Source organism: Danio aesculapii, chromosome 13 (genome assembly GCF_903798145.1).
Source record: "Danio aesculapii chromosome 13, fDanAes4.1, whole genome shotgun sequence".
Taxonomy (NCBI): Eukaryota; Metazoa; Chordata; class Actinopteri; order Cypriniformes; family Danionidae; genus Danio; species Danio aesculapii.
Genome location: NC_079447.1, coordinates 15,981,952 through 16,001,961, shown reverse-complemented (window position 1 = coordinate 16,001,961; position 20,010 = coordinate 15,981,952). Strand labels below are relative to the sequence as shown.

The following is a 20,010-nucleotide window of genomic DNA, read 5'->3' as shown; positions in this document are numbered from 1 at the left end:
AGCCATTCGTTCAACAATTACTGACAAGAATTTGACTTGAGGTTGAGTTTTTAAAAAGCATTTTGATTAATTCAAACCAATCGATTCAATAAAGTAATCAACTTACGAGTAATTTGTTTAACAATTACAGCCCATTCCAATTGGGATATACATCTCCCGCCAAAGGAAACCTAGGAGGGAAAACAATCATGACTCTCATACTGAAGTGTCGTTCCAAACAGAAATGATCAAAACTGGCCACTCACCAAGGGATTTCGGACAACTGACTGACAATTCGGGACCCTACAAGCCTTTGCACAGGGAAGTTGTTGTCATACAATTCATTCAATTCGAAATGGCTCATACCTATGCGCTTAACCCTTCAAAGTTGTCACTCCAGAGGATGAACCCTTCAAATGCATTAGGGCGAATGAGCCCTTCCCAATGGAACGTATAGCACTGTGGCTTCAATTCACAAACTGTCAGTTTTAAACCAATTGATTCATTAAAACAACCAGTTCACAAATATTTTTTCTACCATTATCTTTAAGTGTGACTCTTGCAATTGTCAAACAACATATTTCAGCTGACTAAATTACACTTACATGACATAAATCTTAATCAGTTTATCGGTAAATCGATTAACAAACACTAACAAATAGTTCTTAAGTCACTTGTTCAGCAATTAGTAACAAGTACTGCTGCGCAATTGCCATTCTGCTTCAGTTCAGTTCAAAAATCAATCATTCAGACTGAATCAATTGAGCCTATTAACTAAAATGATCAAACAAACCAAATCAAACGTTATAAGAACTATTCCACTGCAAAAAAGACACTCACAGATACCTCAAACTGTGCGATTTCATCCACTCACACACACACACACACACACACACACACACACACACACACACTAACATCACAAATAAAGCAAATGTGCATTTCATTTTTATCACAAAACAGGTTTAATTTAATATCTCTTTATTTTTTAAAATAATTAAACATTTGTATTTCTCCGACCCTTTTTAACTTTTGTAATCGTTTGATGTTTGGGGCTTTCTAAAGCACAGGTTTCAATTCTGACAAAGCTCACCACAGCATCAGTCCTCCGCAATCTTGCTCTCACCCCCCTCCCCCACCCCCAATCAGCAACTAAGTAAAAAACAAAACAGAAGAGAGAGAACAAATTCCACTTGGTCAAAAAGAAAAACAAAACCAATTCCAGACAAAATAAAAATAAACCCAAAACAAATTAGAAGTGAAACCCAAGAAAGAAAGTAAATCCCAAGAGGCCGTGTTCCAACTTTCCTCATCATATACTGGATTCTCCTAAAGAAAAATACGCTAAAGGTACTACTAGATACAGAGTATCAAAGTACTGCAGTCAGATACAGTATACAGGTACTTAACACTGTAAGAAACTCCCTCACACACTCGAATGCAGAATGTGTGTGTGCACGTGCAGTTCCATTTCGTATGACAAGCATCTCCGATTTGCTGCTGGAATTCAGAACACTCCCTCAGATGTGTGTGTGTCTCTCATTTACTGGTACCAGTACCGGACTGGTGCTAAAGAGTCCAAACAAGTATACCAGGTGGCACATTTGGACAGGAAAAAAAAAAAAAAAAAAGAACGAAAAGGGGAGGAAAATTAAAAAGAGCTGGTGTGTATGTGTGCGTGTGTTACATATGTCCACTTCCTCTTCTCTGCTGGTTACTGCATAGTGTCCCATTTCAAGAAGTCTACAGTCCAGACCTGCTGCGTTTATCCAGATGTCGAAGGACAATCAAAAAGGTCAACGGTAGACTTTCAGATATTCAGGACACGCAGGTGGGCCGATGTTGATCCAATGCTGAGACGAGGAGTAAAAGAACAAGATGGAGTGAGTAAGGAAAGAGGGAGAGAGAGAGAAGAGAGAGAGATTGGGCTGGTGTTGTTCAGCAAGAATGGGTGAGGTATGTCAGATCGGTGGGTTGAGATTCTGTTTCATTTTCCTAACAGCAGTCGTTCGTTTCAGTCCTACTGTCTGTTCAAAGTCCGTTCCCCTCCAGTGTGGGTTTATTTATTTTTTTGCTTATTTTTATTTTTTTAACTTCCTTTTCTAGTCACGTTCTTTTTCGGCTTTATATTTTTAAGGGGGAAGAGAGAGAGAGAAAAAAAGAGAGGATAAAATAAAAGTTATTTACAGTGCTTTTGAAATAATGAGACTGACGAGGTGATTCTACGGTAAAGTAAGTCGCACAAATACAGAAAAGAAAAAAGAAATGTGGCCAACGTTCCGAGCGTGTGGTGGAGGCGTTGGGGAAAAAGCGGTCCAGGAGAGGCGCTTCGTTAAGTGGGAATAATTCCATCGGTCTGGAGGCTTCTCTTCAACTCCAGATCCTCCAACCTTTTCCACAGTTCCTCTCTCTCCTTCTCTTTCTTCTTTTCTCTAAAAAAAAATGACAGAAAAATTTTTCAATGAGAAATATTTTAAGAGATAGTTGACCCAAAAACTAAAATTCTGTCATCATTTACTCTGCCTTGTTCAAAGCCTGTTTGAGTTTCTTTTGTTGATCACAAAAGAAGATATTTTGAAGATGGAAAACAGTAACCATTGACTACTATGGAAGTCAACGCTTACAATTTTTCAGCATTCTTCAAAATATCTTCTTTTGTGACCAACAGAATAAAGAAACTCATAAAGGTTATAACAACTTGAGGGAGAGTAAATAGTAAAAGAAATAAATAAATAGAGCACCTCTGACGATCTGACTTGTAAGTGGACGTGAGTTCATCAAACAAAGTGCTATTCATTTCCATGAAGGCCTTCAGAACATTATAGACTAAAGCTACTATGGCCCTGAAAAAAAGAAGAAAGAAGAATTAGATCATAAGCAAACATTACCCTGGAGCTGGAAGAACAGGGCATGTTTAATCCAGTAGATGGCAATATTCAATTAATGCTGAACAGTAATGAGAATGTTGTGAAGCATTCACATACAAATATACCAAATATTTGATAATATACAATACAAAATTTGGTCAAAATTTGGGGTCAGTAGGATTTTTAAATGTTTTAAAATAAGCTTTTCCTGCTCACCAAGGCTGCATTTATTTAATCAGAAACACAGTACAAATTGTACAACTGTGAAATGTTATTGCACTATAAAATAACTGTTCAGAAGCAGTTTAGAATTTAATTGAATCAATTATTCCAGTGACTTTAAAGATGAATTTTCAGCTTCATTACTCCAGTCTTCAGAGTCACGTAATCCTTCAGAAATCACTCTAATATTAATTATTATTATTATTACTATTATTAATATTAATGGTAATAGTAATAAAAGCAATAATGACTGGAGCAATAATTTCATTTGAAACTACACACAATAAGACAGCAGTTATTTACAATTTTAATAAATATTTAACACATTTCTTGCATTTAATACATGTCGCCTTGATAAACAGAACAATTTTATCAAAAAAAAACAAAACAAAAAGAAAACTTTTGACCAATCGTGTAGTTCAAAACTGATAAAATCCTAATATCCAAGTTCTATTATTTCACCAAATCTGCAATTATTACATCAAAATTCTTTGTTGTCACATGATCCTCTTGAAATTATGCTGATTTGCCCCTCAAGAAATATTTCTTATAATAAACGATGTTACTAAAAATTGATTAAATTCTGTCACCATCACTTGATGAATTGAAACTTTCTAGAAAAAGAACAAAATATCTGCATTTAATTGAAATTGTAATCAACTACTTGATATTTAGTTGATCAACTTATTGCATCTTTACTAAATAAAAGTAAGAAATATTTAAAGAGATTTATATTTTAGTTAAAGAGATATATTAAAGATTAAATCTTAGATTCAATTCCCTTATTAAAATTAAATTAAGATTTATCCCCCCCCCAAGCTCCTCCTTTACCACAACGGGCCAATACATTACCCGCATTACTGCTGCCGCTGCACCAATCCCCCTTTCAATCTCACATTTTATTCTTCCCTCACTCGTGAACAAAACCCCAAGATACTTGAACTCCTCCACCTGGGGTAAGGACTTTCCTCCAACCTGTAAATGGCAAACCACCTTTTTCCAGTGGAGCACCATGGCCTCGAACATGGAGGTGCATCCCAGCCACATCACACTCAGCACCAAACTGCTTCAGTGCATGCTGAAGGTCCATGTTCGATGAAGCCAACAGAACAACATCGTCTGCGAAAAACAGAGATGAAATCCTGTGGTCCCCAAACCGGATACACACCAGCCCAAGGCTGCGCTTTGAAATTCTGTCCATAAAAATTATGAACAGAATTGGTGACAAAGGGCAGCCCTGCCGAAGCCCAACATGCACTGGAAACAAGTCTGACTTATTGCCGGCAATGCGAACCAGACTCTTACTCTGTTCATACAGGAACAAGACAGCTCTTAAGAGAGCATCTCTGACCCCATACTCCCAGAGCACCTTCCACAGAATGTCACGAGGGACACGGTTAAATGCCTTCTCCAAGTCATTTATGCATGTACATTTCGGGCCTCCCAAAAAACGTTCTTACTAAGCACAATTCTTTTGGATGGTAACATATAAAATGTTTAAATGGAACTAATTTTATGCCAATAAATGGCTACTTTTATGCATAAAACCATAACCACATCCCTTAATCACATAATGTTATATTTATTATATTGAATTTACATCATTTTATAAATTAAACTATTTATTACTCTTATTATTATTTATGACTCTTTATCAAAAGGTGTAGAAAAGCAGGAAATTTGATGGGAAAAAAGCAGCACTAAACGTTATTGGAACAAAGGACTCTACATTATTTATAGGCTGAGTGATAGTGTTGGTGGTGCAGGTTTGACTCACGGGTTCCAGTGTTCTTTGGAGATCCGGTAAAGACTGGCGAACATTATTGGAAGAATCACGTTGGAGTTCTCCTCAATCAGACTCATGATGTACTCATTATTCCAGTAGTACAGAGCTCTCTCAGCCACCTGGACACACATACACATTCATTTAAAAACTCACATGATTCATCTAGCATTTGAATGCATTCAATTCGCAGCTGCTTCATGCATTTATAGAAGCAGCATTAATGCATTAAAAAAAAAAAAATTAAATAAACCTAGTTGTCGTAAGAACAGACTTATCCTTACCAAAGAAAATTGGAAAATGATTGTAAAAGATATATTTGATATGGAGAAAATGACCTTTTCACATAGACAAACTATGAATAAATCTCATAAGAGTTAGTCAAAATGTTTATTGCACATATTGCAATAATGGACAATGCATAAGTAATTATAGAGTGCTTTGAAATGAGTACGCCATGTTTCTTGAGCATTGTATATTCAAATCTGCTGTACCTTATATACTTGAGTTAGTGTATTTTTATTATTATATTTTTTCTGGTTACATTCATTACACCTGTTCCCCTTTTTTATTTAGAATGTGGAGGGAACCAATAGGATTGTATGCGCTGTCATAAAAAGGCATATCTGTAAGAATTATGCGTGAGCTGTATGTGACATCTCTGGTTTGTTCCGTTCTTTATTTATTTATAATAATAAGATGTTTATTGATGTATGCTTTGTTAGGACAGATCAATATTTGGCAAACATACAACCATTTTCAAATCTGGAATAAAAATAAAAAATAAATAAATACTGATGAAAGCACTTTCATTTTGTCTGAATTAAGTGCTTAAAAATGCATATTACTAATCGAAAATTTAGTTTAGATTAATTTTTAGATAAAAAAATATTAAATATATTTTTTATATAAATACATATACACACACATACGTACAGTTTAAGTCAGAATTATTAGCCCCCCCCTTTTAATTATTATTATTATTTTTTTATATTTCCCAAATGATGTTTAACAGAGCAAGGAAATTGTCTCAGTATATCTGATAATATTTAGTCTTCTGGAGAAAGTCTTATTTGTTTTGGCTGGAATAAAAGCAGTTTTAAATTTTTTTTTAAACATTTTAAGGTAAACATTATTAGCCCCTTTAAGCTATATATTTTCGATAGTCTACAGAACAAACCATCATTATACAATAACTTGCCTAATTACCCTAACCTGCCTAGTTAACCTAGTTAAGCCTTTAAATGTCACTTTAAGCTGTATAGAAGTGTCTTGAAAAATATCTAATAAAATATTATTTACTGTCATCATGGCAAAGATAAAATAAATCAGTTGTTAGGAATGAGTTATAAAAACTATTATGTAGAAATGTGTTGAAAAAAATCTCTCCGTAATTAAACGGGGGCAAATAATTCAGAGGGGTTAATAATTCTGACTTCAACTATATATATAAATTGTATTTATTAAGTACACCCCTCATAAATCTATCTTTGAAATTAATGATACAAGATTATATTATACTTGTACAATATTATATTTGTGAATATACATTAGTTCATTCTATAGAACCAGTCTTCTGCACTTGAATAACTGTCTGGTTTAGCTCAGCTACCAAATCTGACCTCTGAAGTCTACGTCGAATAGGTCGGACTGCTGAGTCAATCACTCGTACAACCCTCCCTACTCTCCAAGAAATGTACTTATCCACAGCGAGCAGAAGGGCTGCCAAAATCACACTGAACCCCTCACACCCAGCACATTGCCTCTTTGAACTTTTACCTTCAGGTCGACGCTACAGAGCACTGTGCACTAGAACAGCCCGACACAGAAACAGTTTCATCCCTCACGCAATCAATCTCATGAACACTTGATGATAGTAATTGTGACGCAACCATCACTACTTGCTATACACTTTTATACACATATACACTTATTTAACAACACACTTTACATGCCAATTTGAACAGATGAACATATAACGTTGTATATTGCAATATACCTGCATACACTTGTACATACAATTTGTATATTTGCATTCACTACTTACTTCTTTAAAATATATTTATTATCTGTTTTTTGTCCTGTCGCAGTAATTCTGTTGCAAAAAAATATATAAATAAAAATATTAAATAAAAATATTAAATAAATATTTAGATATGAAAAAAAAATCAAGAGAAACAAAAATATAAATATACACAATCTAGTTGTAATTGTGCAATTTATTATTATTATTTTTTTTATATTTTGCTTAAATGTAAATGTATTATCTGTCCATTTCGAAAGATGCACCATAATACTGTATATTCACTGTGAAATGAATAAAACTATTCATTTTTTAAATGGGGTGTATTAATTTTTGCTGTCTATATAATTTTTCATTATTATTATTTTTTTAATAAAAGAAAAAGTGACAGTTATGATTGATTAAATGTATTTTTGGCTTTTGCAAAAAAATATATCCTTGCAACTAAAGACCTGTTTTGCGGTCCAGGGTTACAATTCCGGTAGCATAACTTTAATTGGTACAGTTTAATTTGAACAGACCTGAAAATGAGGACTAGAGACGCATCTGGAGATCTGTTTGAAGAGAGGCTCCTGGATCTTCACAAACTGCGTAGGCTCAATCACATCCAGAATCTCCTCCAACTCTCCTAGGAACATGACCTAAAGGCGCACACACACAGACACACATTGATGCAGACAATCAGAACAAAGTATAAAGTACATCAGTGAATGCATCCTAAACAATCATCAACGCTTCCACTGTCCTGACCAATCAACCTCATGCTGTGATTGAGCTCTATTCAGCAGAATGCATCCATCTCACCTCTTTCTGACTGCAGGTTTTAGGCCAGAATTTCAGCAGACCTCTGATAACCTGTTAGAAAGGAGCAACTGGTGAAATAAATGGACAAAACAACTGCACAAGTTGTACAGATTTAATATACTCACAGGTTCTGTTAACGCTGGGTCTTTCTCTAGGAACTGTACAATACAATACGCCAGCTGCAAAAACAACAGTAATTTCACTGCAGGAAGTAAACACACACACACAACTCATCTGATTGTTTCAATACACAAGCAATACCTGTGCGTGGAAAAGTGAGAGGCTCCTGACGGTGTGAAGAGGAATCAAAACTTTCACCAGAAACTGTTTGTGTTCAGCTTTCAGCGGCAGAGCGAAGCCATTGATGATACTGATTGGAGACAAACACAACTTTTAATTAGGGCTGTGCAATTAATCAAATCCGGTTTCGATTTCAGCTTTTAACAATTATGAAAAACCATTAATCGAGATAAACTATTATTGCATCATATACCATCCCTTTTCCAGTTGTACACATTTGTTGCTCTGCAAAGCTCAGTTCCACGTGAAAATGACTAAAAGCATGTACTGTAATGAAACTTTTGCACGGTATATATGTGCACGGGATGAGCATCATTCATTGATGTACGTTCGAATCATTCATGCTTTTAAACGCGCGAAAGAGAACATGCTGTTGTGTGTGCGCTTAGCCTCGCGCTTAGCCTCGGACAGGCTCGGAGACGAGTGGAGCACACACATCTAACGCCATCTTAATGTGAGCGCTTTAATGGTCAAATACATGCACATGTGTGTCAGAGCGCGGTGTTTAGTGATTATTCATATTAACCCTCATTTGTGTAATAAACAAACATCAACAAGAATCAAAAGACAGAGAAACCATATCAGAGCCGCACTATTCTTAAAGTGACAGCGTGCAATATCCTGCTGCCGCCTGTTTTTATTATTAATCAAACAACAAAAGGAGAAAATCCCTCACTGCTCTTGACTGAAGAGCTTTTGTAGCTAAAGTTTTTTCTTATAGTGAAATGCTTAAAGCACAGTTTAAACATAACAGATTTAATAACTCATTTCTAATAACTGATTGATTTTATCTTTGCTATGATAACAGTACATTATATTTTACTAGATATTTTTCAAGACACTAGTCTTCAGCTTAAAGTGACATTCAAAGGCTTAATTGGAGTAATTAGGCAAGTCATTGTGTAACAGTAGTTTCTTCTGCAGTCAATCAAACATATATATTGCTTAAAGGGGCTAATAATATTAAGCTATTAAAATAGGTTTCAAACTATTTAAACCTGCTTTTATTCTAGCCGAAATAAAACAAATAAGCCTTTCTCCACAAGAAAAAATATTATAGGAAATACTGTGGAAAAAATCCTCTGTTAAACATCACTTGGGAAAAATTTATATATAAAAAAATTCACAAAAGGGCGAATAATTTTTACTTTAACTGATAATCATTTTGAATAATCGTGATTACAATTATGACAAAAATAATTGATTTTTCCCATAATCGAGCAGCCCTACTTTTAATAGCAGAATTTGGGGAACAATGCAAAACTTAGGGTCACTAAAGTATTTTCAAAACAAATTTAAATTCCATTTCAATTCATTTATCTTTTAATTGGATATAGCGTTAAAGGTGCAGTAGAAGGTGATTGTCTTCAGAAACATTTTGGGTTGTGCTGGTTGATTCTCTCCACATTCCAAAAGTAATGATTTAAGTAAATGATCTAAATGTATTTATGTGTATTTTTATATTCTGGGTAAGGCATAAAACTAAAAAATGTTCATCCAATTAAAATGTGTTGAGCAGACAATTCGCATAATTCTGATAAGAACGTAACACCCATGATGAACGAGGGACCACTGCTTCAATCCAATCAACAACCAACTGAAAGAACCAAGATGCTGCAACATTGTTTCAATAATCAGATTCACTCAGATCTACATCACAATACCAAAAAATATCCGTCACTACTTCCATTACAAGCAAATATCTCACCTGCCCAAAATCTCCAACAATTCTGCGACTCCATTGAAGTGCTCAGTTTCATAAACAAAACTAGGAATGAGAAAGAGAGAGAGAGAGAGAGACACATCAGTGCTTGCTTTTCATTCCAAGAAGGCCTAATACTATACAAATGCTGCCATTAAAAGCCTCACCGTAGAAAAATATTATTTATCTGTTTTCGTATAAAAGCTCTCAGTCCCAGGAATTTCCCATAGATTCTGTGTAAGACTGTCTTTAGATAATCTCTCTCTCTTGGGTCCTCACTGTCGAACAACTCCAGCAGCTGAGGAAAAGACAGATAAACAAAAAGATAAACAACAAACACTACTTAACTAAAGCTGAAATGAAGGAGAGCCTTTTTAAAAACGAACATTCTCACCTGTAAGACAAATTTCTGGTCTATGTATTTTTTGGCAATGCTGGGCTGAAACTCCTGACTCTCCAAAAACCGAATGAAGAACTCATACACCAGCTGAGAAAAGAAACGAGAGGTGTGTGTTATTTGGTGGAGGTCTTCAAACTTAGCATGCACAAAGAAATGCAAAGAAGGGGAAAAAGGTCATGGTTCGACTGAGGTCACAGGACACTGCTACTGCCGCCGGTGGTGGTTGTTCCCATTATGACACAGGACAAGGAACACATATCTGGGAATGTGGCTTTTCAAAAACTGAACTTTATATTTTTTTTCCAGATGAGAAAAGACAAAAGCAGGGATTAATAACAAAACAAAAGAAAGAAGTTTTACCAGGAAGATTCTCCTTGAGATATGCATCTCATTTCTAAAGGAGTCCTGGAAGCATACGGTGAGTACACACACAGAGAGGTCAGAGTGTGTGTACGAACGAGCAGAAAAACACACACAGACAAACATGCTTAAATCAAACAGACAGGAGCTCTACACAAGGAGAGAGGGACCAGAGTACACAACAATAGCTTTACACACACACACGCACACACCTGTAAATGTGGCCACGAGGCCTCTAGAGTGGGTTCATCCTCCTCAGGATCAAACTCATTACTGTCACTGGGCGGAAGAGTTCGGAATATATTATAGGACACCTGAGGAAAAAAAATCAAAATAAGAATAAATTAAAAAAATAGTATTTGTCTAATGTAAATCTAAGCCACATATTAGCTAAGTATTCCCTTTTAAAGAGAACTAATGAAGTCAAAGGCTGCTGAACCTGAACTTTTGATCAACTATCAAGTTGATCAAATTTAGTATTTTTTATTTAGGTTTTTTTTTCCTCTTTGGAGTAGAAATTTGTTTATTCCATACAAAGTATGAAGCTGATTGGTCCTGCTCTTGTCACGTGACTCGCAGTACACTCGCAGCATTATTTCAACTAGGAGCGCCTGGAAAACGTGAGTGCGTTGCTTACAATATGCATGCGCATACTTCGTGGCTCCATTAGAAATAACGAACTTGAGCACGCAAAAGGCTCAATATGTAAATGGCCCTTAGTTAATAGCCTCAGCCATAGTTAATCCAGTGTCGGTATGTATTAGCCTCTGTGTACAAGCTCGGAACTTCAAACTAGCGCACAGTTGGCATAACTTTTAGTTTCAGCAGTTTTAATGCTTGATGATCCTTGTGTAGTTGATAAGGGCTAAACAATACATTGTTTGAGCATCGATATCGCAATGGGTGTATCCGCAATAGTCACATTGCAGGATTAGATTATTTATTAAAGATTAATTAAAGATAGAGATATTAAAGATAGAGTTTCCATATTAAAGATAGAGAAATAATCAAATATTGGTAATATAAATTTATACAATAATGACCATGTTTTTATTACGTTTACATTACGTTTCAAGTTTTATATTTAAATACTGTTAGACTCTATGAAGCATTGTTTAACGTTTTTTTTACTGCTAGTATTTAGAAATATCATATTTATATCTGCTTGTTCTTTATTACATTTTATGCAGATCTAGTGCATAGCAAAACACTTGATCAGCCCAGTTGACCTAAATTAAGGAACTATTTCCAAATACTATTCAAATCATCTGATAAAAATGATATTTATTTTGTCATATACAGTTGAGGTCAGAATTTTAAGCATTTTTCTTGTTATAATATTTCCCAAATTATGTTTAACAGAGCAAGGAAATTTTCACAGTATGTCTGATAATATTTTTCTTCTAGAGAAAGTCTTATTTGTTATATTTCGGTTAGAATAAAAGCAGCTTAAATTAAAAAAAAAAAATTTAAGGTCAAAATTACATATAAGTTAATTATAAGTGAAAATTAGCCCATTTAAGCTACATTTTTTCCGATAGTCTACAGAACAAACCATAGTTATACAATAAATTGTTTGATAACCCTAACCTGCATAATTAACCTAGTTAAGCCTCTAAATGTCACTTTAAGCTGTATAGAAGGGTCTTGAAAAATATCTAGTAAAATATTATTTACTGTCATCATGGCAAAGATAAAATAAATCAGTTATTAGAAATGAGTTATTAAAACTATTATGTTTAGAAATGTGTTCAAAAAATCTTCTCTCTGTTAAACAGAAATTGGGGAAGAAAATAAACAGGGGGGCTAAAAATTCTTCAGACTTCAACTGTATATTGCAGCAAATCAAAATATCACAATATTTTTCTAATATCGTGCAGCCCTATAGTTGATTGTGTGTTTTCACTCACCATTTTGACGACCTCTGGGTAGGCCTGTTCTGTGAGGTATCCTCGGCTAACTGTGACATAATCGACGAGCTCGTTGAGGGTTGAGCGCTTGTATTCTTTCATCTTCAGGTCTGACAGAGTGTCCATGAAATCAAACACAGCACAACACTGCTGAAGTTTCTTCAGGAACAACTCCGGCTGCTCCTGAGCAGAGACGTCTGTGGACAAACAAACACACACATATGAGAAAGAGAAAAACAAATGCCCTGCTGAAACTTCACTTCATGATGGGTGCACTCACAAGACAACTTAAGTAAAAGATGAGTATGTCAATAAATACAAACTAGGGCTGTGTAACATATTGTTTCATCGCAATTAGAGCATTCACAATAGTAACATCACAGAATGTGCAATGTTGAGTTGGGATTATATTTCATCAGGAGCTCCAGGGCAAAACACATGAGATTTGTGGAGTCACTGCAGAGTTTTACGATAAAGCCTGGTTCATACTAGACACGTTCGCTTGAGTGCGCGCAACAAATGTGCCGTCATCGATGTGTTTGCAGAGGTTTGCTTTGGGTGTGCGTGCCATGATTTTGGCTGGCGGAGCACACAATTTTTTTTGAGACTCGAGCCAACAGTTTGTGTGGCGCAGCATTTGATTTCAGTTGAATATGAATCACTTTAAAGAGATTTTATTTGAAACATGTATGACTGTAGAGACATCCGTCCACGCATGATCATAGGGAGAACCAGATGACCAACAATTCTTGACTAGAAATTGCAACTGCTGTTGGAAAAAGGAGGAAAGTTTTTGTTAAAAAGTTTAGAAAAACCTGAGGGATAAGTTTGTTAAAACCAAAAGAGGCCATGGCAAAGGTGGAGACCCAGGTACACAATTACAAAATATGTACCACCATTACATCAATAGTTACAAAACTATCATCAAGGAACAAACAATTTCTTTGATAACTGGAAAGGAATATTTGAAGCTGTCGGTTTACAATATACTGATGTCCTGTTTTTCTAGGCTTTATTGGTGATAATGGTCAGGAATGTTGGACCATTATTGCCTTTTAGCATGGGTAGAGAACAGAAACTATCCAGACAGTAATGTGTAAATTGTGGAGTGGACTAACTCTATTAAAAAAAAAAAAAAAAATCTGTATTTTTTAGTAAGTGTACATTTTTGCATTTATTCTTGCCATAATGAAAATATATATTTGTAGAGCAACCTATGTTGTCTTGTCTTGTGTATTTTAATAAAACTTTAATACTTTTAAAACTTCCTACTTCTCTGTTTGTCCGTCTTTCTTTCTCTATTTATTTTCCATATTTAATGCCTTATTTGTTGTTTTATTCCTTTGATTTTGATTTTACAATTTTCCTACAACACAATGGTCAACTACACTGTAAAAAAATCAGTTGACTCAACTCAAAATAGTAAGGCTACTTGTTGCAGAGCTTTTTTTGGGTTGACTTAACTTTCAACCCAAGCACTGCACTCAATTTGATTTATGTTGAGTAAACTCAAAAATGTCCTGAAGCTGTTAACTTATTTATTATTATTTTTTTATAGTGTACTGATGGTGTGTTTGGATGGCTTTAAACTAAAAAAATCTGGGTGCCAATCTTACATTTGAACCGCATGTTAGTAACACAGTCAAGACATTGTTTTTTCATCTGAGAAACATTGCCATGCTCTTTTCTGTTGCTGAAAAACTAATTAACACCTTTGTATTTTCCCATATCGCCTATTGTAATACTTTGTTGGCTAGAGTTTCAAAAGCTACTCTAAGCAAGTTACAATTAGCACAAATTTCAGCAGCTAGAAAAAGTACCAGTGGAAGAGAGCGCACAAAACTTCTATTTTGAAAAAACTGCGCTGGCTTCCTGTCAGTTTTTGTATTGATTTTAAAATTTTCAAGCTTGCGTACAAAGCCTTGAATGGTCTAGCACCACAATATTTATCTGAGTTTTTAATCCCATATACCCCTAGATGTGCTTTACGCTCATCTGATGCTGTTTTTTAACTGCTCAGTCAACACAACTAAAGTCTATGTGAGACCGCACATTCTCTTCATTGCCACCTAAATAGTGGAACTCTTCACCCTCTGATATTCGCAATGCAGAATCCCTGAATATGTTTAAATGTTTTTTCAATTATTTTTTTATTGCATTTTTTTTTTTGCATTCATCCTTGTATGCATCTTTAACTGCTGCACATTTTATATGCCTGTAAAGCAGGGGTAGGGAATCTATGGCTCGGGAGCCACATGTGGCTTTTTAACCAAAAATATGTGGCTCTCCAGTTGTCTCCCTTTAATAAAAAATTTAATCTGTCACTAAAAATCAGTTTCCTATTGAAAACACAATTAAAATGACCTTTTCATCGTATATTTTAAAGCAAAATGAATAAGAATAAAAGGACGTTTCAACCAATGCGCGTGTGCGGTGCTGTGGATTAACTTGAACTGCAACACCAATAAAGAGCATGCCACTTACATTTCTATGGTAACTTTGCGCCATAAAATTAAAAACAATGTTTATGGGTGGTGAAAAGAAAGCAATTCTATAAATTGTCCTTTATTAATACATGGACTTGCTCAACATGTGATGCTTCATATATATCCCTAATAGCTCTTTGCTGAAAAAAGGTTCCTGATCACTGCTGTAAAGCAACGTGAGATGCTACATTTAAAGGTTTAAAGTTTAATATTATTATTATGTTGGATTGTGTTATAGAAATACAATAAAGTGAAAGTAAAGTTATTTCAACACAGAACTAAAGGTTTTGACGTATCAAAGCAAAGCTCAAGTAAAAGGTGGACGCAAAGCTTGCAGCAAAGTCAGCTGAGAGATTATAAAGGAACTGATCTGCAAATTACATTCATATAAGGTGACGACTCATGCTGTTTTACAACACACACTTTAAAAACCTGGGTGGGGAAAAACCCATTGATGGAATGGTGGTCTTAGATTACGTTAGAGAGTGTTGTGTGTGTGTGTGTGATATTAAATGCACAGAGAGAGAGAGAGAGAGAGAGAGAGAGAGAGAGAGAGTGTGAGCGTAGTGTACTTGTTACAAAGTTCTGTGCAAGTAACTAGACACACAGTGCATGTGCAGGAGTGTGTATGTGTGTATGCGTGAGTTGTTCTGACAGGTGGAACAAGCAGGTGATTTTTACAGAGCCAAAGACGGGGAAGGAAATGTACTGTATGCATTCAATACACACACGCACACTCAAGGAAATACAGTTCCCTGAATCTAAGGGAAGACCCTTTTATTTTGGCATGAAACTGCACGTCTGCACAGAAAAGGTGGATATGGTCGTAGAGAAGTACAGATTCAATGCAGGAAGCTAATTTCACTTTTCAGGTTCTGTATAACTGATCAATGACGAATACTTCAATAAATGGACTGTAGGCATTGTACTGATATGAAAAGTGGACGTTCATTTTAAGTTTTTGCATGCGATACAATTATTAAATCATTTGTGTTTTTAAAGATCAAGCTAAATGAATGTTTGCCTTCTTTAAAGAAAAGAAAAATGTGCATGTACATTTTAAACATGCCACGTTGGCCAATACATTCTGAAATTATCTCCATAGTATTCACCAAAAAATGATACGATGTAAATATATAACTAAACACTGCTTGTTTATTATTATCATGCACAACGACACAAAATATAGGAGGTTAATATAGACAGTAGATGAAGAGAAAATCTGATCTTATCATAAACATTATTAAAAAGTACAAAGTTAGTTTTACAGTTGAAAAAAAATGTACCAATTCTGAGGTTCATTTGAAAATTGGGAAGCATTTCGGGCTTTGTATTCATTTGTAGTCAAAAAATAAATAAATAAATAAAAAAAGCTACAAAACAGAATAATAGTTTTGCAGTGACGCTACAGAATCATCCATCAAGTAAAACTCATTGTATAAAAATGCAATAGAAGTGGGGCTTTGCAATATATTAATATTATTACAAATAAGCATATCACAATATACATACCACAATAGTTTGCATTGCAATAAATGAGAGATTTAATACAAAGTATCGTTGTGTGCCTGCCAGTAGTACACCCTCTGAAAGATTTCTCAGCACACCATGCAGAGCGGACAAGCGGTTTGGTCACACTTTATTTTGATGGTACATTTGTTGAATTAAGTTACATTGCATCTACATGCTAACTAATTCTCATTAGATTAGAAGCAGACTGTTAGGTTGTGGTTACGCTTAGTGTAAGTTGACATTTACTTGTAAAGTTCCTTATAGTCAGTTAAATGTCTGTTGAAGGAGCAGTATCAGCAGATATTAAGCAGACTACTAATACTCAAATACTTTTTGTTGGTCCAAAAGTCTGTAACAATTTTAATATAGATGCTGAAATAGTGTGTGACCAAGTATGTAAGACATATTAAAGATTTAAGCATGTTAAGCAGTTTTGTTTTCTTAATTGTTCTTAATGTTTTCAGGCTGATATGGCTTTTCCAGTGAAGCAAAGTGGAGATGATATAATTTTTATTTGTTTACCATGTTAAAATATATGATTTTCTTTATATGGCTGTTTACTTTCAGAGGTTGTGATGCTTTCCCCGAAATTATATGACACACGTTGGTTATACACTGTAAAAAAATGCTATGTTAAACAATCAATGTGTGTTGGGACAACATTAAGAAATTAAGTTACCTTATTAGTTTTTTTTTACAAATTTAAGTAGATTGAACATGACAATTAAATTATCCCCCCGAAAATGTCAAGAATTGTCTTTTTTCAGCTCATTTTAAATAAGTAGTTTAGTCATCATTTTGTGAGCGTATATTTTTTTATATATTGTATCTAGGGAAGTAACGATTTACCTGACTCACGATTTGATACGATTCACAATACTAATCTCTCGCTTTAGTCACGATTTTTTTAACAAAATTATTTGAAACACTTAAGGTGAAGAGCTCTTTAATTTTTTTCTTAAATGCTGCACTTTTTTGCAAAATAATATATTTTCTGCCATGACTAAATTGCTATTTTAAAAACAAATAAATAAAAAAGAAGAATACAAACTAAAGAAGACTTAATAATATAAACAAACTAAAACTTTGATTGTGCTGGGATTACATTTTAAAAAGAAATATCAGCATATCTATATTTTCTAGCATAAGCTGAGGTCTTTGCACATTTACAATGTCCCCTGCTGAAAAAACTCTTTCACTGTAGACTGAGATGGCTGGTGTGGAGAGGAAAGCCTTCCCTAAACTAGAGAGCAGTGTGTACAGAGGTGGTCAATAGGCCCTCTGCTCCAGGGGACTGGCCACTGGCACAAAACATAGTAGGATAGAGACAGGAGTTGAACATGATTATGAAGGTGAACAGTTATTATTACTTGTATAATTAATCAGTATAAGCATCAGTGTGATACACTTTATTAAAATACTCAATAATATGCAAATTATTAAAATATGCTTAAACTAATTTGAAAAGAAGAGGGTAAAAATAATCTAATACCTGCTTCTGTAACAGAACAGCTTTCTCTTTCAGTCTGAAAGACATCTTAATACTTTTGCTTTCAGAATAAGTGGAGCTGCAAATCATCCACGTGGTTTGGTTTATTAATAGTTTTTTTTGCGTATAGATGTCTGTGAAAGTAGTTTTTCACTGTGCTGATGGTTTATGTGCATTATGTTCATTGTGTTGTTAAGTAAACGTCTTTTCGCAGTATTTGTGCACAGTTTGTGTTTTGTATGGCACACTTCACCGCTGTCATTTTACTCTGCCGCCCCACCTCTTGTTTGCCGCTGATGTGCAAGTGCACCAAGCTTACGCCTATAAACACAGCAGCCTCTCCGTTCAAAACATGTATAGCGATTCATTTAACATTTCTAACGATTTGAACAGTCACATATTTGAATCGATTTTCAACTCACTCACGGTAAATCGTTACATTCCTAATGGTATCACATACTGAATATATATATTTGTTTCAATATTGGACAGCCCTAAATAAAAAGCAATAGACTCTTGTTTTTTTATTCCATGTAATAATGCAAAGAAAGCATATCTAATGTACATTGTGGGCTGTGCAATTAATCGAAATTTAGTTTCAATTCCATTTTTGGCTTCTAACAATTATGAAAAAACATTAATCGAGATAAAGTGATTATTGTATCATATAGCGCCCCTTTCCAGTTGTACACATTTGTTGCTCTGCAAAGCTCAGTATTGTGTGAAAATGACTAAAAGCATGTACTTTAATGTAACGTTTGCAGCATGGGATGCGGATGATTCATTGATGTACATTCGAATCATTTACGTTTTTAAAAGCGCGAAAGAGATTGCATGCTGTTGTGTGTGTGTGCTTAGCCTCAGAGACGAGCAGAGCACACATATCTAAAGTCATCTTAATGCGAGCGCTTTAATGGTCAAATTAGGGCTGCAACAATGAATCTATTACTAAAAGCATTGGCAATTAATTCATAATCGATTCGTCATGTTGCGCGCTGCGGAGACGTTTGATTATTTATATATAAAAAATATAAAAAATAAATAAATAAGAAGCTTTAGTTGAGCACGGAGCAGAGCGGAGTGAACGCACTCTGCCCCTGTGATGACGGGAGCACCACAGCAATGATCCAGCACCTAAAACGCAAACATGTTGGATCTTTTGATGAGGAGGAAGGGAGTAACAGCAGGCTAAATCACTACAGAATTATACTTTTGTTCCGTTTGGATGTGAGGATTATAATGTCCCTGGTGCTGGTATTTACTTGTTATCCAGCTTGACAAGCATGACTTGAAAAAAAATCAAACTGAGCTTTAATGCGTTGACTGGCGCTGAGCCAGAGAAAGACGTGTCATATCACAATTATGCAGCGTTTCAACCACCCAATGCTTATTTTATGTTTTAGACATGTAAATACACACAAATACTAGTAAAACAATACATTTAGAGTTTGTGAAACACACAAGAAAGTCTATGGAAGTCTAACAATCTATTTCAATATAATTAGCCGATGTGTATTATTCATATCAGACACACATAGTGCAAGTAACAATAAAGTTCAATCTATTCTTCTCCCAGCTGAACAGCCACTTGTTTGCATGCATTTTGGGAGAAACTGATGAATTTACGTGCTGAATCCTGCGTGTTCTGCTTTTATGAATGAGGTGCGCGGCCGCAAGTAAACGCGGTGATTTCATGTTATAGATCACGATCAAGATCATTCATGCGTCTTTTAAACAAAAAAACACACACTTATATATTTTGTATTAAAACGGAAAAGTATAATAGAAGGGATTCATCTGCCATACAGCGCTATTGTGGCTGTGGTGTGTCACGTGACAAACGTGACGCATCACCACGGTAACATTAAGGGTGAACGTTCTACAACAATAACAAAACTCACTCCCGGGGCCAGATAGAATCTTTTAAACTCAGCAGTGAAAGGGTTAATAACAGCAGTAAAGCAGCGGTGGTATAGTTACTTTGCACTTTGCATTGCAAGACTAAAGACACGTTTTTATTCACTCGCCTTTTTTGGATCATTCATTTTTCAATCTGTTGTCATGTATAGCTACACTGCAAAAAAGCTTTTCTTGGTCATTTTGTCTCGTTTTCAGTCCAAATATCTAACAATTCTTAAAATTAAGACTAAACAAGAAAAATGGCATGAGAAAA

At 34.9% G+C, this 20,010-nt stretch overlaps 1 protein-coding gene across 2 annotated transcripts in view; it reads right to left on the bottom strand.

The window, feature by feature from the left end:
• Nucleotides 1–943: 943 nt before the first annotated feature.
• ppp2r5eb (protein phosphatase 2, regulatory subunit B', epsilon isoform b) overlaps nt 944–20,010 on the bottom strand; it is a 43,261-nt gene continuing 24,194 nt past the window's right edge. For both annotated transcript variants that reach the window (XM_056470690.1, XM_056470691.1), the window contains 12 exons: nt 12,351–12,547; nt 10,653–10,754; nt 10,075–10,167; nt 9,848–9,978; nt 9,687–9,746; nt 7,940–8,048; nt 7,804–7,857; nt 7,679–7,729; nt 7,396–7,515; nt 4,846–4,973; nt 2,721–2,822; nt 944–2,411 (listed from right to left, as the gene is read on the bottom strand). In XM_056470690.1, the coding sequence (XP_056326665.1) occupies nt 2,312–2,411; nt 2,721–2,822; nt 4,846–4,973; nt 7,396–7,515; nt 7,679–7,729; nt 7,804–7,857; nt 7,940–8,048; nt 9,687–9,746; nt 9,848–9,978; nt 10,075–10,167; nt 10,653–10,754; nt 12,351–12,547 (1,247 nt within the window). In that variant the 3' untranslated portion in view covers nt 944–2,311. The remainder of the gene's footprint in view (nt 2,412–2,720; nt 2,823–4,845; nt 4,974–7,395; nt 7,516–7,678; nt 7,730–7,803; nt 7,858–7,939; nt 8,049–9,686; nt 9,747–9,847; nt 9,979–10,074; nt 10,168–10,652; nt 10,755–12,350; nt 12,548–20,010) is intronic.